This window comes from Lampetra planeri, chromosome 14, assembly GCF_965212315.1.
Source record: "Lampetra planeri chromosome 14, kcLamPlan1.2.h2, whole genome shotgun sequence".
NCBI lineage: Eukaryota > Metazoa > Chordata > Hyperoartia > Petromyzontiformes > Petromyzontidae > Lampetra > Lampetra planeri.
Genome location: NC_136120.1, coordinates 11,654,981 through 11,680,216, shown reverse-complemented (window position 1 = coordinate 11,680,216; position 25,236 = coordinate 11,654,981). Strand labels below are relative to the sequence as shown.

The window sequence follows — 25,236 nt, the reverse complement described above, 5'->3', positions numbered from 1 at the left end:
ATTGAAATGGGGTGATGTCGCTTTAAAGGTGTCCAGCGACATGCGCAAAAACATCAGCAACCAAATGAACATCCGCTTCATCATACTTCTAGAATAAATGAGCCTTCTTTAAAAGGACACACAACTCAATATTTTAGACCGCACAAGTGCGCACACGCGCATTTAAAATATCCTCCGCGCGGCCGTGCGTCGGACAGGAAGACGAAGATTTTATTATTCTGCAACAGAGCATGCTATTCCCAGCTTTACAAACTGCCTCCGCAGATGACGAGCAGCCAAAGTGACAGGTTTATTTCTGCGTGCAGAAATGTGTGCATGCTGACAGGGATTGAAATAGCCATGCAATCTGTCGGACAAGGATAAAAGCTGACGATCAATTGGCAGCGCAAGGGCAGAGGCACTGCGACACGGGGAAAAGCACCCAGGGTAATTTTGTTCAGGTAATTATGCGAGTAATTCGACGCTGACGAATAGAAAAGACTCGGGGCAATCATGCAAATGCGACAACTTTGGGACGTCCAAAATTGAGGATCCACGGAACGAGACGAGTCGCGTATTAAGCAGATGATCATCACGACGCCCATCACCTGTTGCCGACTGCGCTCAGTACTTTTACGTCTTACATGCGATGGTTCAGAGCTGCCGTGGTGCGACGGTTAATACTGGACTTGCAATCGAGAGGTCGCCGGTTCTATTAAATCTTTCCTACACGGGAGGTGAAACAACGGTGCCAGGTTTCTTAAAACGCCGCCCCCCACCCCCAACGCATCTTGTCCACCCAGCAGTATAAATGGGTACAAGCAAAGTTGGTTGAACGGCAAAAGGGCGCGTAGCGATGGGGTAAAGTGTCGGTGATGTCACCTCTTCTGTTCCATGGTTTGTAACTGTTCCATGGTTTGTAATAACCGTGTCCTGATCAGACCGTGGAGGACATTGTGAACCACTGCGAACTTCGGACACATTCAGCGAAGGCAATAAAGACTTCCATTCTGCTTCCCCCTCCCCCCCACACTGAGGTTGTGCTTTGGATACGAGACCTGGACATGAATTGCGATATAAAGCCATAACTGGGCAGGGCGGCTCAGCGGTTGAGCCAGCGGCTCACAAATGGAAGGTTCTGAGTTCTAATCTGGGTTTGGGGGTTGACTCAGCCCATCGTTCCTGTGTGGTCGATAAAATGAGTACCACTTTGTGGTACAGGTTAACAGTGGTTGTCCTGTTCAGAAACGCAGCCACTGCCGGAGCACTGGCTCAGAGCTGGGATGAGTTTCGTCTCAGAATATATTTGACATTTTTTATACATATGTCAGTATGTATGTTAAACTTCTGTCGCACCTTACGTAGCCAACCGTGCTAATCGGAGGTGCAAATACAAAGACGCATGGAATAAGAAGGAAACGTTAATGACTGTATGGGCATTGAGGTCACTGCTAACACGTGTCCATAGTTGGGATATTTTAATGGGCAGTGCGTTGGGTATGGTAATTGCCATGTAAAAAAATAAGCGTTGTTCCAATGAAAATCCTGGCCATAGGGGCCTTAACAAGCAGTTCTAATTTTAACGGCTCTCACTTCAACCCTTCCGAGACGTCCCGTAAATAGAGAAGATTTCGCACCACATAAAAAAAAATATTAAAACCACCTTTGAAATTTGCATCAGCATTCACGTCTGTGTCTGAATTCAAACATACAGCCGTGTACGAAACAACTACAGGCCTTGCTGCAAACCAGGCCGGCGCCCCCCCGCCCCCAAGTAAAATGACCGCTGATGAGGTGGTCATTTTACATTGACAACGCGGCATCTGTGACGATTTTCCGAGAGCCCCAATCGCTCAGCGCGTTCAGGCTGCTGCTAGAAAGCCGTGCCACCTTTGCCAGCAACGTTTCTTAACCGGAGTAATTTCCGGCAAACGTGCGCGGAGCCCGAGTCTGAGGAGCTTGCCAAGCGCGAAGCCAGGCTTGTTGGTGAACGAGCCCTGGGCCTCGCGTGCTCTCCGGAGTCTGAAAGCTCACGACGACGGCACGAGGGTCAAAAGCATCTCACTAATGGTCCGGCTTAAGTGCCTTCAGTCAAACTATTCCTTGTGTTATTCATGCCTACTTAACAATAAATCAAGCACTCTTTAACCTTGACGCTGCGATATGTTAAAACTCCCGCTACGTATCAACTCGTTTTGCTCGGGGAGTTGTTCATTTAAATCAACTAAGGAAGAGGTGTTGGTTAGCTGTGATTTAGAACCTCGTCTCGAATAACCGTTACAGTTTCGATTTAAAGCTTTCGTGACTGCAGGGATTCATCTCATTGGTTCTTTCGGTAAAGTCACGTAGAAGGGAAGTAATAAAAAAAACATAATAAAATAATTCTCACGACGTTTCGGCCACAACGCAAGCAGCCGTCCTCAGGTGAAAACCAGGTATGTCGGGGAGACCTGGTCTTCACCTGCGGACGGCTGCTTGCGTTGTGGCCGAAACGTCGTGAGAATTATTTTATTATGTTTAATTTTTTTCTTATTTTATTACTTCCCTTCTACGTGACTTTACCGAAAGAACCAAGAAGATGAAAACCGTTACAGTTCAAGGACAGTTATCGTGGGCTGGACCGCTTTCCCAACGTACTTCTGCGGGCGTCTTCACGAGTCGAATTATACAATGTTTATAGCTAACGATTCAATCTATCAGTTTAAAATTGTGTAAGTCATGGGGGGGGGGGGGAGGGTGACTATACCCGGTGATCGGTTTAGAGATACCCCACGAATAACATATAGAGGAGGGGGGGGTAGAATGTATAGGAAAAACATTTCATCTCAATGCCTCTCTGCATGTCTCCCACAAATCCCAATACACGCAATGCATTTTTAAACACTCTCCCCTTGACAAGACACAGAGCCGTCACTTTCGCAATGCTCAATAAACCCTTGAGAAGAGGGTCATTAGAAATCAGTGGGGTGTTTATAAATGGATCGCCCCCGTACCTTAACGCGCTGCTTCTCAGCGTGGGTAGGTGAGGTAGATTGCCAGCCGGGGGGGGGGGGTTAGGGCCTGGACTAGTTGAGATATCACTCGTCGCTGATGTTAGCAGTGGTTGAGAATTAAACGGAGGTCGTCGGTTTTTCTCGGAGCGCCAGTGCAATAATCACCCGCGCCCACTCCTCCACCGTCCTCCGCTCAAATACTTGGTATAAATATCGCTCTTTGTAACTTTTTTCTCTCTCTCCCCCTCGGAGCAAATGTTTTTTTCCGTAAGATGTCATGAGCGTGCGCCGCTGAATAAACCATTGCGGTGATGTTTTCCTGTCAAGGTGTCAACCAAACCCAGGGTTATAAACTCAACCCTTTTCACACAGGATTTTGGATTAAAGCTTATTTTTACATATTTTGTGTACTCACATGCACTTCTGAAAGATGTCACGCCTGATGACGATTGCTTGTGTTGCAATCGAAACGTCGTGAGAATTTTAATGTTTCATTTTTTATTATTTTATTGTTTCCCTTCTACGTGACTTTACCGAAAGAAACAAGAATATGAATCCCTGCAGTCGCGAAAGCTTTAACTCGAAAAATTCACATGCTTATTTTATTTGTTGCCCAATGCAAACGTGGAATTCTTTTAAATTACGACATTTACTGTCTATGCGTATTTTGAAGTGTAATTAAGTTAACTGCAATTGAATTAGTACCAGGTATCATAATCAGGTAAATTCATACCAATTAAACATCGGCAAATATTAAACGGCTCAAAATTTGTCTCCAATTATATTTATGCCTTTATTTATCCAGCCTCATTTTCAGAAACCAGCTTCAATTGTCGCGCTGAATAACGTCGGTGAATGTGTATCTCCTTGCCAGACTCCCATTCAGTTTTGTATTTTGTTACTTTCTTCATTGCAACCTCCATGTAGTTGTTCGATTTGGGTTGCAGGGTGGCGTGGCACAAGTGATTCTACCCACAGCAAAATGGGCCTGCATTTGATATGTGGAGTTTGTATATTCTCCCCCTGTTGAGCATGGAATGACTTCGTTTCACCTGGGTTCGCCGGTTTTCTCCCTTAGCTAAAGATAACATACAAATGTAACTGGTAATGGACAACTGGGTGTCTAAAAAAATACCTGAAAATTTATCAATTGTAGATTACACGTATCAACATTGCCTCCTCCTGCGAAAACGTGGCAGGACCCTCATGTAAAAGAGTCTTGAGACTCAGCGAGGCTTTCCTGGCTAGACAAGCGTAATAATACACATTTATTATTCTTCGTTTTAATGACGTTCACATTTAGAAACATAGGCCCCACCGCCACTCCTGTGAAGGTTTCCTAGCTTGGGTGAGAAGTTGGGATTGTGGTCCGGGATATGACATTAAGTACTAATTTGTCTGTTGTGATTAAAAACTAAAATGTGTTCTGTGTGGCTTTTTTGTTTTGGTGCCATTTGTTTAATTGTTTTATTCATATTTATTTTCTGAGTGTTTTCATTTGCTTGGTAGTTGCTGTAAATAGGATTTGGCCGTATATACGCAGCGTTGTGGGATGCAGTTGGCATGATTGACGCAATATAAAATAAAACTATTATAATACTAGGAATTACGCTTTAACACAAACTGGGAACATACGGATGAATCAGAGAGCACACACAAGTTCGTAGAATATTGACTGTTAAGTAATAAGAATAATGAGAGAAAGGTACGTTATATTTTCTTGGACATGTAATGATAACACAAGAGACTAAGAATGTAATGTCTTGACTGGGTAAATTATAGGTACGAGAAGCCTGGGAAAACCGCAAATTAAATCACAATTTGAGCAATTGGATGCTACTGGGAGACTAATGCGAAGTTCTTCAGTAAATATCATCGGCAGAGATAAATGGAAGGGAGGCCATGATCGCCAAACATTTTTTGAGAAAGGATGTGGCGCACACACAGACAGAGAGATTGACTGAAGAAAAGTGGGTTTGGGTGGGACACAGGGCGAGAGGGACGATGATCAACACAAATGATGGAGCGGTGGTCGATAGAAAACGCCCAGGAAGATGTCCACCGTGAAGATGGAATGATAAAATCGGCTCACGTGCAGGATGGAGATGGATTGTTGCATAGCAAGGCCGTGAGAAATGGTGATGGCTGAAGATGACCCTCATCAAGATGTGGACAGATCATGGCCGATGACGATAATGACGATGACACTTGTGGCAAGATTAAGTGCTTGCGTTGAAGTTACCAACTAAACTACAAGTAACTAAGTTACAAGTACGCACAAAATCCTGGTCTTAAGATAAACGAAAATACGCTTACTCAGTAACCGAACACTGGAATTTTGTAACAGAAGCAATACATTTACCATAACGTAAACATCTAATATTACAAAAATTACGTTTATAATTTACAAATATTCAACTGTAATACATTCCGTAGATCACAACACTCACACCAAATGCACACACGTGACTATAAAATAATAACAACAGCAAGTCTATATTTAGATTTAAAGCTTTCGTGACTGCAGGGATTCATATTCTTGGTTCTTTCGGAAAAGTCACGTAGAAGGGAAATAATAAAATAATATAAATATAAAACAATCATCATGTGGATTTCACACCTGATGACGATTGCTTGTGTTGCAGTCGAAACGTCGTGAGAATTTTTATTGTTTTATATTTATATTATTTTATTATTTCCCTTCTACGTGACTTTACCAAAAGAACCAAGAATATAATAGCAAGTCTGTAAATTTAAACACATGCGTATGCTATGTGACAATATTTACTACGTATGTTGATCTTCTTTCGCACCGTACGTAGCCAACCGCGCTAATCGCAGGTGCGGGGGCAGGACAGCAATAGATGTGGATGTTGTGATCAATCCTTGAGACAGTGAATATATTGGATCGGCACAGCACCATACAGGGTATGACTCACACCACCAGAACAAATTAAAAGAGCAGCACGTCCTGTAAGCCTTTTGAATTTGGCAGTCTAAGGCCGTGTGCCCGGTATAGTATGCGAAAGTCCAACGTTCATCGGAATGAATCTCCAAAGGCCATTCGTAATCGCGGGACACATTTCTTGAATTCAATTGTGCTGTGCAAAGCAAGGTTATTAGTGTGAGTTAGTGGGCATGCAAAGGCAACCTTTAAACTGCCGAGGGTCAGGCAAGGTTAAAATTCATGCAGCGGTGCAAGTTGCACCGACGCTGGAAGACACGCCGGCACAGAGAACATGGCTTATACCTGGTGCTCTGGACAGCAAATCCATTTGATGAATGTTGGTCCGTGCTCTCCAATCAATGTTGGAAGCCTCATTTTAAAACCCGCCGCGTTCCCCAAACCAAACGGTGGCAACTCCGCCGTAGACTTCACGTTGCCGAGGCATTCAGACTTCATCTTCTTGGTTCTTTCGGTAAAGTCACGTAGAAGGGAAATAATAAAATAATAAAAATAAAACATAATAAAATAATTCTCACGACGTTTCGGCCACAACGCAAGCAGCCGTCCACCTGAGGACCACCTGAGGACGGCTGCTTGCGTTGTGGCCGAAACGTCGTGAGAATTATTTTATTATGTTTCATTTTTATTATTTTATTATTTTCCTTCTACGTGACTTTACCGAAAGAACCAAGAAGATGAATCCCTGCAGTCAGGAAAGCTTTAAATCGAAACATTCAGACTTCAGCAAAACGTGTCGTCTTGTTGCGACACAAGTTGCCCGCGGCACATTTACGCCCGTCGCGAATGCCTGCAACTCTTTGACTGCTCTGCCATCGTTTTTTCCGCGGTTGTGAAGTACAGCTCAGAGTTTAGATATAGAAGAAGCTCCCAAGTAAGCGGAGCGAACACGTCGGAAAATCGTGCCGAACGAGACGTGGCACGACCCGAAAAAAGCATCGCGCAAGTGAAAGAATATTTCCACGTTGCCGGCACGTCAATTACTGTAACATCGTTTGTGAATTTGTCTCAACCGTGTGGAATGAAAGCCGGGGTGCACGGTGAAGACCCACACATGTGCAAACGGAAGACTCTCCAACTCTACATCGAGGCAAAGCTGTGCTGCAGGCGGAAATGGTTCATCTGCTGCAATGTGGATGGAGTAGGCAGCATCCTTTAACTTAGTCATCGTATTTGTCCAGTAGGTCAGAGCCTTTAAGAGTTTTAGTCTTGTCTCTGGATTTCATGTCATTCTCTTAGTTTTAGTAGTACGTACATACATGTTATGCATGTATGTTGAACTTCTCTCGCACCGGAAGTGGCCAAAAGTGTTAATCGGAAGTGCGTGGGAAGAACAATAAACTAAACACAATAAGCAGTTCTAAAATCAGCCACCTAGTCAAACACGCCGACTTATTCAATATTGGCGTGAGGGGTAGGCAATTGCCTTTCCCCGAATATTAGCCACGTGACCTCGGTAGATTATTTTACACATACTCGACAGCCAATTGCCATTTTTGGTTTTCCTCAATGCAGTCTCTCCAACGACGTTGCCACATTACTTTGCATTTCCTTTCGACTCGTAAATTTTGTCCCGTCGAGCTCGGTCGCGCTTGGGTCTCTGGCGGGCCGCTCGCAGTAATCGTCACGCCGGACGAGTTTCGTCCGCTCACCGTTGACGGAAACCCGTTCGAGAAGAAAAAAAAACTTCCCGGTTGACGAACGCACTTTCGTCGTCAATTCCGTTGACGAAATGAACGCTGCCGTATCGAGTGAAAGGCCGGACGTACTCTGCGGAGCTTGTCCAGGATCTGGGGATGCGTCAGACCGTTCAGCGTCCCCACGATGGACATGAAGCCCACCAGGAAGGGCGGTGCAAAAGCTCCCTGCGGGCGAGAATTGAAAAAAGGGTAAAGTCGCAGCCCTGCAATTGCTTGTTCGTGCCGCTGCTGGCAGAAGGGCCGCCAGTCGAGGCATCTTGAGAGCCCCTCGAGGGAGAGTATTTGGCATTCTCTTCCATAGAGGTGGGAGCACCCACACTTTACTCCACTCCACAAGACCTGTTGATCGACCAGAGGTCGCAAACGGGTTTTGATTCCTTACCCGTACCCGTACCCGGCCGCACCAGGGTCACAAATGGGTACCCGTACCCGGCCGGGTACGGGTACCCGTTCCCTACCCGTACCCTACCCGAAATGAGTGACAAACGGTTACTCACCAGTGACTCACGGCCTACCCGTACCCGTACCTGGCCGCACCAGGGTCGCAAACGGGTACCCGTACCCGTACCCGGCCGGGTACGGGTAGCCGGGTATCAGGTAGGGTACGGGTATCGGGTACCCGGTTGCGACCTCTGTGATCGACTAACTGTGGTCTTTCCCAGATATTTTGCTGCGCTGGATGAAAGTCTCTTGCACCGTCGTGTGAACTGCCATGGTTGGAGATTGAACCGGCGCGCTCTGGATTGCAGGTCTAGTGTGTTAACCATTACACCACCAATAATAAAAATAAAGTACCATGATGTCTTGTGACAGCATCAGCACTAGTCAGCCGTAGGACTTGATGCCGACTATTACGCCCCAGGCTTATTAAGTGCTCGTTAACAGCCCTTTCCTATGCAGGCTACAGAGCTGGATCAGAGGTTTTCATCTTGCAGAGCGTTGCTGTATGTGCTACACCCTGGAATGTGCCCGACCTCATTAAATCTTGGAAACCAAGCAGGCCGAAGCCAGAATTGTGGTGAGATGGGCGACCACCATGCCACGAGTAGGTTGTTACGTTGCAAGCGACAGTGGGCGGTGCAGAAAAAGCCATTGTTGTACTGCATCGTACACGCACGTATATACGCTCTTCACCTTCACAAACACGTACTGACCAGCGTTGTGTATACGGAGCGGTGGTTCAGTGATTGGAGGTGCTCATCTAGCAGTCGGATGGACGTGTATGAGCTATGCAGCATATTAACCAAACCACGAGAACCGTATTACCTGGTCAAGCGCCATCTTCTTGAGGGCAACAGTCTTGGTGGTGCCAGGAACCAGCCGATCCAGCACCCGGTACCAGCCCCCAATCACAGGTCCCTGCGAGCAGTGCGCGTCGCACGCGCAAACACAACGAGCCACACAAACCCACACACGCGCACACACACAAAATACGACGGAGGCTTGTTCAGCCCCAGAGACTGCAAGGGAAAGGGCTACTACTGGCAAGCGCTTATGAAGGCGGGCTCCAGCAAGGCACATGAGGAGCGGTGTGTCCAACTTTGTCCTCCCTCGAGTGCTGACGTTTATATACAAACAGGTGCTCACTTAAGGCCGAGACGACGTTGCGAGCGAAGTGGAACGGGGGTGAGGTGCTCACGTGAAGCGAAGTCCGACCTCGGATGCGACGTCAATCTCTGTTAAATCTGCGACTGTGTACAACTGATGAGGTGGTAGTGGCGAGAGGGAAACAAAACCCCCCAAAGCTTTGCTACTATAATTCGATTTGCAGAAGCCGAAGAGGGGGGGGGGGGGAAATTAATGCGGGGGGGGGGGGGTACAATCTCTCTTAGAAATTAAAAAAAATATATTCGGGAGCTCCGAGAGAAGGCAAGGCTCTCACGCAAGGTAGGAAGTAGTTCACCTCCGCCTACTGTACATGCTACTATTGATATGTAAGGCTCACATTGATTAACCCCGTCTCTTCTCGAGCGCTGAAGTATAATGATCCACGGGATGACGTGACTTAAGGACAATGATTGATTACGCCAAAGAATCTTCGACGTTACATCGGATCTGGTTCCCGTTTCTCTCCAGCCCAACATGCCAAAATTAATGTCATCGCTGGCTCGTTGAATAAAATTATCGGTCTTGTCCACACTCCCTCGCCCCCCTCACCCCAACCCAACTCGTCCCCAGAATTGCTTCTGGGGGTGAGTTCACCAACTCGTGGAATTCCTTCTGGGGGCGGGTGACTTCTTTCTTCAAATCGGCATTGACTACACACAGAGAAGAACTTCCTCTCCACCCCTTGATTTCCCTGTAGCCTTCCTTTTTTTTTACAGTTTACTCTTCAATCAGCTGCGTGCATTAAATAGGAAAAACTGATTAAGACAGAAGCCCATACTACTGCATTCGTGCATCCTGAAATCGGATCTTGATTCAATATCTGCACTGCAGTATTTCCATATATTTACCCAAATATAAAGATCCCCCGTATAGCCTGCAATAGACTCTTGGGGCAAGTGCTGTTAGTGAGCACCTCTGAAGGACGGCACGGCACACAAGAAGGTGGGTGGCCAAAACCACGCCCGGCCGCCTTTGTCTCCCCAGTGGCGATATTTATACACCGCACCAGGTGCTCATTTGAGGCTGAGTCGACCTAGGGGAAGCCCAGGATTGGCGGCTGTGAGCGGGAATCGAACTCGGGTCGCCGGATTTGTAGCGCGGTGCGCTAAGCGCTACACTACCACTCTCTCCGCTACACACACACACATTATTTATACACATTTCAACAAGACAGAAGCCAAAACAACAGGGATTTGATAATTGGACTCGTGCAAACCTCACCACAAACGCAAAGCCAATGAGCATCATTTTGGCCGTCCGCGCTCCATCGTGATTCGGGAGGCCCTTGCGCTCCACCACTTGCTGGGAGATTATGTCACCCACACCGACAAGGCTACCTGGTGTGGTCAGACGCACAAGCCATGATTAATGACAGATCAGATCGTTGCTCATGCCCAAGGCCACAGTGTCAGGTTATTACAAGCCGCTATCACCTGACATATGGCCATGGGTTCTTCATTTCTTCATTACCCCAGGGGGTGGGGGGAGGTATTCTACAACTACGGATTTCAACTGAACCTAGTTTTATTTTCTTTCTACCCCATGCAGCGGGCAAGAGCCCTTTTGCCCGGTGCGCAGTGCGTTCTTATACAACACGGGGCTGGATATTGCTCTCTGTGATAAACAAGTCTGCCTTGTTTATGCCGTGAAATTGTACTGCGGCTTGGACTAAAACTTCCTCCACAGTGGCTTTTCATCAAGGGCTTTTGCGCTTAAAAATGAACATCGACTCTCGTGGGGAATATTGATACGGGAGATTAATATTAAATCAAATTTCTGAAATATTACGTGAAAACAGCAAATTCAAAATCACAATGGGCTCTTCCTTTGGTGATACCGTACTTCGTGAATTTGACTGACAGGCATTTAAAGCTGACAATTTAGATAACGAAGTTATATTGTAGCACTTTAATATGAACGCAAACAGCCTGAGAGTGAAAATTATCTAAACATTTACGGACCCAATTGCATTAATTTAATCATAGTTTTGCTTCAAACGCAGCGTGGAGCCTTTAGCACATCCACGCACATAATGCCGTACCTGAATTCATCCTCACATTGAGACAAATCAGATCAAATCAATTTGTACTTAACTCGCAAAATCACAGCTCCCGCAGAAGTAAATGACACGTAATATGGGCAAAATATATAAAAATATACAATTAGACTAAATATGGATTTACCTAACATATGGCTGCTTATCTCAACTCTGCAAACAATGAATGCTAATGTGAAAAATGTGTCTCATGAATTTAGGGACTTCATAAGTAAGGGCTGATTACACTCAATTCCTGCCACAAAATGATGAATCAGAATTATAAATCTAAGTCTCAATTACAGCACAGGACATCAAAATGTAAAATTTAATATTTCATGATGAAATATGGAAAACCAATTAGCAAAAAAGTTAACAACTTAGCATATCACTTTTATCTTTTTTCACATTTCAAAATGCTCTGTCTGTTTAAAAGGACATTTTTAGTCGCAGATATGAATATGAAATTCAATTACCGGCCATGTGTCTGAATGCCCTGGCATGACACAAAGCCTCGATTTCCACGGATTAAAGAGAACTTGCCACATTTGTCATTCATATTGGCTCTTAGCATAGACAACTCTAGAGGGGCCCTCTACAGCTCCCTCTAGGAAGACACTGGAGCTATGCACTCTAAATCTGGATTGAAAACTAATTTCTTTATAACTACTTTTCGTATTTAGTTTATTTTCCTATCCCAGCACCTCTGATTAGTACGCTTGGTTACGTATGGTGCAAAAGAAGTTGAACATGAATACAAAAGATATATATTGTACTAGGCTAACGTATCGAGCAATGGGCCTTATCCATTATTCTTCGCTCTGCAAAAGAAACACTGCCCAAAACGTTAACATTCGGGATGGAATGACACATCGATTAAGTGATGCATATCCATTCTTAAGTTCATGATACATGAAGTGCACCGCCACTGGTGTACGTAATGGGATCATGTGACCCCTGCAGCCACTAGAGGTGCTGCCATTCACTGGAATGTAAAAAAAGAGAACCGATTTTTTTAATTGAATCCTGACAATTCGTGGAATGCCTAGAGGCGCGCAGGGTGAATTGTTCCACCGCAAAATAACCTGCAATATATTTTCAAGTTATAATTACATGAATGATGATGCATTCAGTCGTCTATTACAATATTTTTTGTTACATTTCAGGCCACAAGCTTATCATATCGTACATATGTTGGTACCAGTTGAGCTGGCCCTGGATGGCAAAAGGGGACAATGGTAGATTGTAAACAAAGCCCAGGTTTTTCGAAAAAACTTTGCGACTAGCTCGCAGACACGAAACAAAATTTGGCGTGACATTCAGCAAATGTGCAAGAATGTGACTGACGCCACTCACTGTGACACCCTGCGTGCATGCATCACAAATGGCATGCCACTTTCGTTGCAGGGCAAAATCGATAACCACTGCAGGGTATAGAGTCCAGGCATTTGGAGTTTTTTGGAGCAAAGAACATGGTCTCTGCAAACGGCACGAAGGAGATTGAACTTCACGGCCTCGCAATCGTGGCATTTCGTTAGTTTCGACAACGCAAATAACAATGGGGTGGAGTGGTCGCGCAAGCGTATTAGTGCTGTGAACCCGGTGACTTGGGTTCGATTCTTGGCCACGACTAACAAAGTGGCGAGTGAAAACCGGTCATAGGCTTCTTCCCCTTCACCAACCCGCACTGACCAGCGTGGGGAAGTATGATCCAACGCCCCCCCACCCCCCTGTTGACTGACACAGCATGCGGAGGCTTTCATTCAGACAAGGGCTGTAAATTATTCTATAGCTAACTAAAAACAGTGTAAGTGGCAATCACAAAAACTCAAGTATTAAAAAGTATACGATGTCTTCAAACACATTTGCATATGGGTCCCATGTAAATGGAACTGATATGCATTCCAACTTGTTAAATTTTTCTGAAACTCTGAAAAGTTTATGAGTCATTAACGCCATATGCTAGCAGTGCAATTATGCATTAATTAATGTTTACTTTAAAACTCACAACAAATTAATCTCATCGTGAGTTCACAAATAGATGTTATTTATTTGTGTTTGTTTTGTGGAATGGGTTTACATGGCCCAGGCCACGATTGCAAATGTGACTATCCCCATTGTTTTCTTGAGTTGTCACCTGGCTCAACAACATAAACGTGACCCCCTGCAGCCAATTGAGGCTGCTGCATTCACGACAATAAAAAAACGGTCATGTATTCCTGAGTCGAATCGTGCCCACAAATCACGACCATTCATGAAACCAGAGAGGAGGGGATCAGGGCGTGAATCATTACACGCCTCACTATGCGCACATACACAACTAGTAGCAGAGGTGGGACAAAGTCATTGTTATGCAAGTCCAAGTCGAGTCGCAAGTCATCAAATTCATGACTCGAGTCTGACTCGAGTCCAAGTCACATGACTCGAGTCCACATCTCATAGGTGGGACAAAGTCATTGTTATGCAAGTCCAAGTCGAGTCGCAAGTCATCAAATTCATGACTCGAGTCTGACTCGAGTCCAAGTCACATGACGCGAGTCCACACCTCTGACTAGTAGTAATAGGTTTTTACCCTTTCAATTGGCAACAAAACTGACACCTTTATACAAGGGATCATGTTTGCATTAACCACAACCGCAAGTGTAACGAAGACAACCGCAAGTGGTGTGGTTAATGCGAACATGATCCCTTGTATAAAGGTGTCAGTTTTGTTGCCAATTGAAAGGGTAAAAACCTATTACGATATCTTGCTACTGGCAAAGGTGGTCTCATAACATACACAACTAATACAGCTATATTTATAAAGTATATATATACAAAGATAAAAAGATCCCCCGTATTGCCTTAACAGACTGTAGGGGCAAGTGCTGTTAGCGAGCACCTATGAAGGCTGGCACGGTACACGAGGGGGTGGGTGGCCAGCACCACGCCCGACCGCCTTTGTCTCCCCAGTGCTAGTGATGTTTACACACTGCACCAGGTACTCATTTAAGGCTGAGTCGACCTAGGGGAGGCCCAGGACCGGTTCAGATAATTGTCACCGGTGTTGGCCGTGAGCGGGAATCGAACCCGGGTCGCCAGGTTTGTAGCGCAGCGTGCTAACCGCTACACTACACTACACACACGCATGTGCACACATGTATGTATATGTACATACAAGGATGCTTCGTCCATATGTTTATGGATACAGTAATGCTCAATAGTTCACAACGAGTAAAATGTTATGAGATCTTTCACTTCTGGAACGAAGACTCACCAATTATACACCCCTTGCATTGTGGGAAAGGACAATGTAGGTTAATTCAGCACCTGGAGTTCTGTTTAGTGAATTATCAGCGAGAAGCAGAAAACCCACTTATCACATTTCATCATCATTGGTGGCCAAGCACGGAAGATCATCCTGCAGCAGCCACAACTCAGACATCTAGCGAGCGTGTGTATTGTTACAGGGCAAACTTTGCACGGCATTTTATTTTTCACAGAAAATTTTCAAAACCAGAGAAGCAGAAAGGCGATATACAAAGTGTGGCTGAACGGCGGTGGGAAACAAAACAAATGAAATAGTTTTCACCGAAATATCCATGAATCTATTTTAACTCCACGCAACGGGAAAGTAAACCCCCCGCCCACCTCCTACGCATTTCACAAGTAGTGACTAATCCCATATCTGCATTTCGCATAAATATGCTAAATTCCTCTTGATATGCAAATTATTTTGTCAAGGCGCTCTTCCCCCTCCAACCCAGCCTAAACATACGCTCCAAGGTGGTGTTTCATTCAGACGCTGTCTTCCCGACAGACCTGTTCTTCACCTGAGGACGGCTGCTTGCGTTGTGGCCGAAACGTCGTGAGAATTATTTTATTAAGTTTTATTTTTATTAGTTCATTATTTCCCTTCTACGTGACTTTACCGAAAGAACCAAGGGGAGAGAAACAAAAGTAAAACATGTCACAAACGTACGGGGTCAAGAGACACTGGCTGTGGGGATTAAAACGAATAAATCTCACTTATTAACAATTCCGCCGCTCCCTCCTTGCCTTGTGAGTCACTGGCGCGAGACGCCACGAGGGACGACGGACCAGGCAGGTGGAGGAGACAGATGGGGGTCAAGCCGCCAGCGCCCACTTGTTTAACGTGTCCTTATCCATTACGCACAAAGCCGATTTACAAGCGAAACCATTGCCCACTTCTTCAACCGCTGACATTTGTATGAGTTACGACGGCTGAATATTAATACGTCGGGCGCTCGGATCCGCGGGACGGGGCCGCGTTTGCCGCTTGCGCAGGAGCGTCAAACTGGAAACGTTCCCCCGAGGGGTAACGCTGTCTCCCTCCCATACGTGTGTGCGCCGTACGAAACGTGAAATGTCACCGGGTCACCGACGGTCTGGCAAACAAAGCCCGGTGCGAACCCCCGAAGGCCACGGAGGGACGCCGCCCCTCCCGGCAGGCGAAGAGCGCGGAGGTCGTGACGAGCAATTCGTTTCGTCGGCTCCGGGAATCAATCTTCCCATTGGAGAGCTCATTAATCGATTTAGCGGTGCTTAATTGTCTCTAATTGTGCCTTAGGTACGCGTGTAGTAGTAAAAAAAAATAAAGACGCGTCAAGACACTTAGGTAAATGAAGTGATGAGACTGTTAGGGAAAAAAACACGTCATTACCTAACAGTTTATTTTAAAGTGCGTTTCGCGTAATAGTGGAAGCTATTATTGTAATAATTGTGGCTATGTTGGAGTGTCTAAATATTCTACTGTGATTTGTATGTCATTTTTTTCAGAAATCCGTGTACGTGTTGTACTTTCGTTATTAATAACTGGACAAAATACCCAGACTAAACACACGTGACCCATTTATGTAATTACGTTACCCATTAGTTACAGCTACATGGTATAAAAAACCCCCGCCAAATAATGTACAGGCCTTGATTAATGCACAACTGAATGAAGGCTTGCACATGCTGTGTCTGACATGGAGGTTGTTAGACCATGCTTCAGCAGGCTGGTCAGTGTATGTTTGCAAAGGAAATGCAAGGACCAATTCATCAAAAACGGTACTTTACAGTTAACGTTAGCCATGGCTGGGAATCGAACTCGGTTCATCAGATCCATAGCGTAGTGAGCAAATCCCTGCAGCGCCCTTGGGGAGGGTTCCATTTTCATAGCTGTTTTAGGAACCGCATCTGAGATGGTTAGTCACACCCTGATGTGTACTCGAAACAAAATACTCAAAACTAATAAATGCACTTCGTCAAGAAGTTCCCAGCATGTGGAGTTAAAAGAACGTCAGACAGGCATCTTGCCGCACATACCAGTAGAGCGATACAGCACGACCGTGAAAACCCACGCGGTGGTACACAATGCACTTCATTAAAGCAACGTGCTCAGAGATAATGAAGACATAAACTTCGGCAAATATGCCAATTGATTTGTTTTTTTTTGGAAAACTGGAATGCTGAAAGGAAATCTGGAGATTACATTCAGCAATTCGGCATCATCAGGTGTCAGCGAAAAACGGAGCTCTCCCATGTGAGAGAGAGAGATTGGCTTTCGCTTGCTATTCAGCATTTCTCCAGTTTGCTGAAACAAAACGAATCAATTTGCATTTGCCCATGTGACAACGCTATTTTATTGGCTCTGTCGGGTGGTAGAGGCTAGTCATTAAAAAGTGACATTATACCTGTAAGACCTAACCCAAAATAAAAACGAATTATGAATAATATTGGTTATGGAAGCTTACAATTAAAATGTAACCAAGTAGAAATATCTATTGAAAAAATGGCATCACGAGCACAATGTAAAATTACAGCACTGCTGTGCGCTTATAATCGTGCTTTCGGCTGTAGATTGCTTTGACAAAAATTTTTTTTCTGGAATAGGTGTATTTGAACGCCATGATAAACTACTGTATTAATGAACTACAAGCAGACGAGTCATAATTAACCCAGCACCCGATAAACACGCAACGTTGGGCCACCGCTGGTATGTGGTCGGAACCGTTGCACCAATGTTGGTCCATTGTTAGACCAATGTCCCATGTTTAGTGGGAACATAAGAACTCAATGGCCACACACTAATATTCTTATATGAACATTGATTAGTTATGTTAGTTAATTGGGCAACATCTGTAACAACCATATTAGATATGAAACAGGACAGGACATTGCCAAAACGAATTCATAATATAAACCATGGTTTGCATAAAAAAAAAAATTATACATTTTCAGCCATTTGTAAATCCACTGCATGAATGAGGTTGTTAAACTCCACTGCATCACGTTGGTCAATGTGAAAAGGTAAAGGTGGGGTGCCCACGACCACTTGGACGTTAAGACTCGTCCGGGAATAAAACTCAGGTTATCAGGTTCGTTGCGTAGTGCACGAGCTACTAACACCACCACTCGCACACCTTTACGTTCACCTAATTGCTTTGCAAAACTTTGTGGGCACGCGTGGGAACACATGAATGAAACCAGCCGGCAGGAAAAATTCATTCATAAAAACAGATGCCACATGTACCTGCTCGATGTGGTAATAAACCATTCCGCTCGCCATCAAAAGGAAATTGTTTCACTCTGGCATAGCACAAATGGCAGCAGCAGTAAAACAGGTGAGGATTTATGACCCCACTTGTGTGTGTGTGTGGCGCTATTACCAACTGCGCCAATTGCTCAGGATGGCCTACTCTGGGCACTAAATTGGGCAGAACAAAGAATATATGGATGGATCCATCAGCTTGATTTGTGTGTTGATCCGAATCGTGACACAACACACCGCATTAATGACACATTTCTGGATCATTGCAGTTATATCGCCAAATGTGTCCAGTTCAATAGATGTTTGTATGTATTTTGAAGCTTGGGTCAACACAACTTCAAGGTGCCTTTGCACATCCGCCCAACTATACCCGTTGAAGGTTTTAGTACAAACAGTGAGCGTTCCTTGCTCCACTGTTATATTACGCACCTGAGCAAAAATGAACAATTGGGCATGGAACAATAATTATCGCACATAACGCGTAGGCTTTCGCTACCAATATCATCCATAAGAGTTTTTTTTGTGTTAGATCGCGTAAATATGTGTCGTTAAACCTGCCACCACCCGACACAGCCAACTAGTAAGGGTCGTCGCATAAACAGAACATGCCAATTCGTCACTAAAAACAAAACCTCTTATGGATAATCACACATCTCATACAAAATCTTCAAGGAGCATAAAAACACCATTGCCTGAGGTGAGAAAATTGGTTCACATTTGCGAAAGGTTTGGGCCACCAAGCCAGATCTACGAAGCATTACGCCTAATATCGGTGGCCCCAATGGAGACACAAAATACAAATTATCCAGAGATAGATTCTTCTTAATTATCCACACATTTTTCAGATATGACGCATCATCTGCTGCGGTGGCAGAACATTCTGCGCATTTATTTGTAGGTAAGCGTTGCTTAGTAGTGGTCTTCCAAAAGTGCTAGTTTCATGCTATTACCCACGGTTTTTAGCAGATAAAGGGAAGTGATACACACATTGTGACAAATGCATCGTATTATCCCACATTTATTCACAGATATCAGTAGTTATGTTGGTGGATAGGCACAAATAACAGGATCTGGCAAGTGCATACACCTCCATGTAAAAGCAGATAAGAAGTGTGTTTTTAATCTCTCACTTCATTTAACTTTAACAATTTTTTCAGAAGCAAACGTTTGAAGTTTGTTTCTCAGAAATGTATTCAAAAAAGTAGAAGTGATTTACTGTTCAAATGAGCAGTGAGGTTTTACTTATCTCCCGTTTACAGCCCTAGGACAGTGATAAAGAAAAAATCCACTATCCTACAGCACGGGCGAGTCTCTCCATGGGACAACCACCGCTCACTCTCCCCACAAAGTGGTAGCAACTTTATCGACCCCTGGAGGGATGATTGGCCGAGTCAACCCTCCAACCAAGATTTGAAATTGCAACACTCCATTTGAGAGCTGCTCGCTCTTCTACCGCTGAGTAACCCAGTTGCAATGTCAATAAGTCACAACGGAATAGGTGCAGACGGTAGGGGGGGGTGGGGGAGGTGTGATTAATTGACAGCGTACCGGCAGTAGTGATCTGGACTTTCCATGGATGTCTGACCATGAGGCCTTGATACCACCTCCACATGTAAGCCATGGCACCGACACTCGCCGGTACTGTTGTTGTCAAGCAGCCTGGATGAGCGCGCAAAGAACAGGCCGTGTTTATTAGTTCACATATACCACGTGTACATTTTGTTGGTCATGCATGAAAATACCAAACAACCAATTTAAGTCTTTAATTAAAACATTTACATTTTCAATACTGTAGCGGGAAGAGAAGTGGCACGCTGCTTAATGCACTGCACTGTGAACCTGGTGACCCGAGTTTGATTTTCAGGCTCGGCTAAGGTCTGAACTACCCCTGGGGGGTACTCTTCGCCCAACGAGAAATGACCACCATTGTCAAGTATGGTAACACAACCGTCAAGACCAGCACAGTATAGGTATATAATTATTCCAGCAGAGGTTGACATAAATGATGTTCTCATTCTGCAGCACATTGAAAATGTACGTGGAGATTATACAATTCTTTTTTTACACGCTATTAAAGGTCACTAGTCAATCTCCAATAAGATTATAGGATTAGATATCTGATAATAAATTATCCATGCCTGGAGATGTACTACATAGAGGTGGTATAAAATAAATGATGATAAAAAATATATGTATATTCTATTAAATGTAATTTGAAGTTAAAATAGCAACTGCCTAATTAGTAACTCGTAGTAAGATTACATAAGTGGGCAATTACCCTTCTTTAGACACATAAACATGTAGATAGTTTAACACGTAGGCTTTCGCGACCTTCATCATCCATAAGTTTTTTTTTTATTAAATCGCATAAATATATAAAAGTGTCAATAAACCCGCCACCACCTGACACAGCCAATTAGTAGAGGTTTGTTACGTAAACAGAACATGCCAATTCGTTACTTGTGTAGTGACATAAAATCGGTCACATAGCAGCATAGCGCTGGCTGCTGGCAGGGAAGGGGGTCTGCAGCTTACAGCAGCCCTGACTTGACAGCAGGTCACGTGATAGACCAGATGGATGTCGGGCAAAGGTTACGGAAGGGGCACACCGAGAACCCGCTAGTAGGTTCCGGAAGGGGGCGTGGCCGGGGGCGGAGCCAGGCCATGCTGACAGTATAAGAGGGCCCCTGGGAGAGGACCTCGGGGCTGTCGTTTGGAGTAGGCCTCGGCATGGTAAGGTCATTTACCCTTTTTACCAGGTAAAAGGATAAAGGTGTCGACATGCCAAGGGGTAAGGGTAAAGGGTAGGGTAAAGGTAGGCTCGTTGCTTTTTACCTTTTACCTTACCTGCTAAAGGGTAAAAGGTAGGGTAGAGTGATTGTATTGTGGTAAGGTAAAAGGTAGGGTAAAGGTAGGCTCGTTGTTTTTACACTTTTACCTTACCTTGCCGAGGCCTAGTTTGGAGTGGGATTCCATTGTGCTGCTGGAGTCTTCACCATCGTCTCTGTATTCACCATCTCGGCGTCGCCAGTCAGGCAGTCTGCCAGCTGTCGTGACTGGGAACCGTAGTTACCAAGTGTTAACTGTTAAGGCCGTCTTAATAAACAGACTGCCTCCTACTTCTAGTGTCTCTGAGTCAGTCACTACACTAGTACAACACTAACCGGTGTGTTGGAGAGCAAAGCCACAACATTTATAATCTGAGCACGACGTTTCGCCAGTAATTACAACCAGCTTCATCAGGCAACGGCCATATTTGTGGAGAAATCCTCCCGTTTCGTTCCTTAGTGGGAGATGCGATGACGTCACTTGATGACGTCAAGAAGGGTACACAAGTGACGTCAGCACATATCTCCCTCTAAGGAACGAAACGGGAGGATATCTCCACAAATTTGGCTGCTGCCAGATGAAGCTAGTTGTAATTACTGCCGAAACGTTGTACTCAAGATTGTAAATGTTGTGGCTTTGCTCTCCAGCACACCGGTGTGCTGCACTAGTAACGCATTGGCATGTTATCTTTACGTGACAAACCTTACTAATTGGCTGTGTCGGGTGGTGGCGGGTTTAACGACACTTTTATATTTATACGCGATCTAACCCAAAAAAAGCTGTATGGAGTAAATATTTCCCATTGCACCAGCCAGCATTTCACAATGGGGTCCTTATATAACCCATGGTACAATACTGCCACCACAACATCCTCCAACACCCACTTGCAGATACGGACCCCACGTAGACTTGTGGTGGAGTGGTGCACACATTCCAAACGCTTTATATTATCAGTAAGCTCACTGAACGCCCTATTCAACGTTCCACCTTATCTGTTTTCATGCCGGTCTACGTCTTGCAAAAATTTCTCATAGTGCAATATAATTTTCATTTCATAGCATAAATAAATGTATGTATGTTGAACTTCTTTCGTACCATACGTAGCCAACTGTGCCAACCGTAGGTGCGGGAAACAACGAAGTTGAATCTCAAGTAAGAACAAGCACACCACGGCAAACCTACAAAAACGTGGAGATGCCGTATACATTTTCACATGAGATGGATCAGTTATTGACAGAAGAGATGATACAAGTTTTGAGCTGTGATTGAACAGAGGCAATTATGGCTATTGGCAGAGAAGTCTAGTCCACAGGGGCAGCAGCAGAGAAGGAGATTTCCATTGAGTGAAGGTTGATGAAGGGTGTAGATCAGCGTTCTTCATTGCAAGGCCCGTAGCACAATGGCGGCCCCTTGTGGCCTTTAGTGCGGCCCCAGACAATACACACATGTCAAAAACATCCCATAATGCTGTCAAACGCAATGCTTTCAAATGTGTGGCAGCCCTCACACTGTCGGCTCTAGATAGATGGGCCTGGTCATTGCAGAGGGGAGCACATGGAGGAGAGGATAGAAAGCTACGAAGGGGAGATGACACGAATCCATGTAGGATCCTGAAGATAGTAGGAGGGTGATTTTGTAATTGACTCGGGACTACGTTGGGTGCGATTGAAGGGGTCAGAGGACTGTGGTGATGTGGCGATGCGGTGAATATCTTTCAAGTTGTACCACTGTCATTAAATCTCAAACTATTTATGAGCTGTGCTATCCGGTTAATTAGGTAATCAATCACTCCAGTAAATATCAGTTCGATTACTCGACTTTTCGGATGAAACGAAAACAGTTTAAAAGTCTCACATCTGTTCCCACGTGTGCCGCTGGATGGGAGGTGATGGGCGGGGCTTGGTGACATCATCAGCATTGGGCGTGGGTTGTAGGGGGTTTCCTGCCTTCACGAGGCAGGATGTGGGGGGGGGCAGCCACAATTTTCAACTGGGCTTGAGTAATCGACCACTAAAATGTATCCGATTATATTTTAACGTCAATTAATCAACCAGTGGGTATCTTTTAAGTCTGTACACTTAAATTTGTATTTAAAGCTTTCGTGACTGCAGGGATTCATATTCTTGGTTATTTCGGTAAAGTCATGTAGAAGGGAAATAATAAAATAATATAAATATTTTAAAAAATTCTCACGAAGTTTCCACTGCAACACAAGCAATCATCATCAGGTGTGAAATCCACAGCAAGAAAATTTTCTTGCTGTAGATTTATATTTTATATTTATATTATTTTATTACTTCCCTTCTACGTGACTTTACCGAAAGAACCAAGAATATAGTCTGTACACTGTGATTTAATCCCCAACTGGACTGCCGACGATTGTGTTCTTCATTGCAAGGCCCGCGGGCTACTGGGGGCCCTTGGTGGCCTTTAGTGAGGACCCTGACGTGCGGGCCCCCGACAACACCACGACACATGACAACCCCAACATCATCATCGTGCTGCTGTCAAACCCCCAATGGTTTCAAATATGTGGCGGCCCTCACACTGATGATGGCTCACAGGGCTATACCTAATAAATGAACTGAACTGATGTCTTTATCAGCGAAAGTGCTCTCCCCCCCCCAACCTCTGAAAATTAGTGAAGAACCACTTGCTTCTATGATAACTGCCGATTTGTGCCGTGTCATGTCACAGCAATGCCACCTCCTGGCCAAGACCTGACATTGCCCAGCCACGTGCGTGCACACGAACACAAACAAACTGAACATGGATCTACGGCTCTCAAACAAATCCGGTGCTTACCGGGGGAATTCGTGACCTTGACCACAGTTTACCAATGCCGCCGTGTGAACTTTGTACAAGGTTGAAAACACAAACGAAGGGCAAGCGATAAGAAAAACTTGCAAAAAAAAAAACTTCAAATAAAAAAATACGTTCATTCGACGGCAATACCCAAGCAGTGAAAACTAAAAATTACAGTGACAATTAAAATGAAGTTACAACTCCTTCAGTCAGTCCACTGCCGGATGAAGGCCTATGCAAGGCCGTGGTCTTGAACACAATTCGCCTTGTGGGATTCATATCAAAGCCACCCCCACTTCACACTAAAACACATTCCTGCGGAGGGAGCTGGTAGGAACGTTGGGTTGCTCGGTCAATGGCCAGGGTCAACGGCGGCGTGGTGTATTCCGCAAATATGCCCGACTGTGAGGGCGGGCACAAGCCGGCGTGAGTAGGTTAAACGTTGAGTTTATAAGGGCACCACGGGGTGACCAGCCCCTCCCCACCCAGCCCCTCCCCACCCAGCCCCTCCCCACCCAGCCCCACACCTCCCACTCCCACCCAGCCCCTCCCCACCCAGCCCCACAACTCCCACTCCCCACCCCTCCCACGACCCACCCAGCCCCTCCCCACCCAGCCCCACACCTCCCACTCCCCACCCCCCCACCCAGCCCCTCCCCACCCAGCCCCACCCAGCCCCTCCCCACCCAGCCCCACACCTCCCACTCCCACCCCTCCCACCCCCCACGCAGCCCCTCCCCACCCAGCCCCTCCCCACCCAGCCCCTCCCCACCCTCCCCACCCAGCCCCTCCCTCCCCACCCTCCCCTCTGCACCCAGCCCCACCCCTCCCATTTTTGGATCACGGCGGACGGACGGACACAATAATCCCCTGTGGGCTGGTGTCACCAGGAGGTTCCTACCAGCATTACGTACTGTGTGGTATTGTGTAGTAGTTTCATTTGGTTTCAGCAGAGGGCAGTGCGGCACAGCGTTGTGCTGTACACTGCGTAAAACGTCTATGCTCCCCAGGCCTCACCAGCGTGGTGAAGTATGGTCAAACACCCTTCATCCAGCAGTGGATTGCCTTCGCGATTTAAATTAGTAACGCGTTAACGGAGCACTTGTAAATGTTGTTAGCGGGACATCGTACAGAGTGCTGCTTATGCATTTTTTTTAACTCTATAAGATGTTCGGATATTGTACGGTATTTGACAAGTGCACAGTATCCAACACGAACTCTGAAGTAGGACCATTGCCCGAATCGTCAGCGTGACAGGACGTACGCATAACTTGATAGCAACGCGAAGCAAATGTTCGGGTTGTTACTGCTTTGTCGTTGGGCATTCATGTCCGACGTTTCGCTGCACTTGGAACAAAAGAGCGCGCCCCCCCCCGCCCACAACGCGATCCAGCCGCAGCACGTGCATGGTGCGAAACGTCGGACACGACGACGAGCTACACCACACAAATTACAAAGATCCCCCGTGTAGCCTGAACAGACTGTAGGGGCAAGTGCTGTTAGCGAGTAGCACCTCTGAAGGCCGGCACTGTGGCGCACGAGGGGCTGGGTGGCCAACACCACGCCCGGTCACCTTTGATCCCCCCCGTGAGGTTTGTGCTCGACGAAGTGACAAAGATCCCCCCCCCCACAACGATCAGCCTCTTTGGAGGGGGGGGGGCAAGTGGGGGGGGAGCAAGTGGGGGGGGGGGGGGGCAAGTGGGGGGGGGGGGGGCAAGTGGGGGGGGGGCAAGTGGGGGGGGGGGGGGAGCAAGTGGGGGGGGGGGAGCAAGTGGGGGGGGGGGGGG

The 25,236-nt window shown here is 45.8% G+C and overlaps 1 protein-coding gene across 1 annotated transcript in view; it reads right to left on the bottom strand.

Annotated features, from left to right (window-relative positions):
* MPV17 (mitochondrial inner membrane protein MPV17) overlaps positions 1-20,879 on the bottom strand; it is a 38,409-nt gene extending 17,530 nt beyond the window's left edge. The window contains exons 1-5 of the mRNA XM_078600617.1: positions 20,759-20,879; positions 19,364-19,474; positions 10,467-10,582; positions 8,904-8,996; positions 7,707-7,802 (exon numbers count right to left, since the gene is read on the bottom strand). Of these exons, the coding sequence (XP_078456743.1) occupies positions 7,707-7,802; positions 8,904-8,996; positions 10,467-10,582; positions 19,364-19,436 (378 nt within the window). The 5' untranslated portion in view covers positions 19,437-19,474; positions 20,759-20,879. The remainder of the gene's footprint in view (positions 1-7,706; positions 7,803-8,903; positions 8,997-10,466; positions 10,583-19,363; positions 19,475-20,758) is intronic.
* Between the last annotated feature and the right edge of the window lie 4,357 nt (positions 20,880-25,236).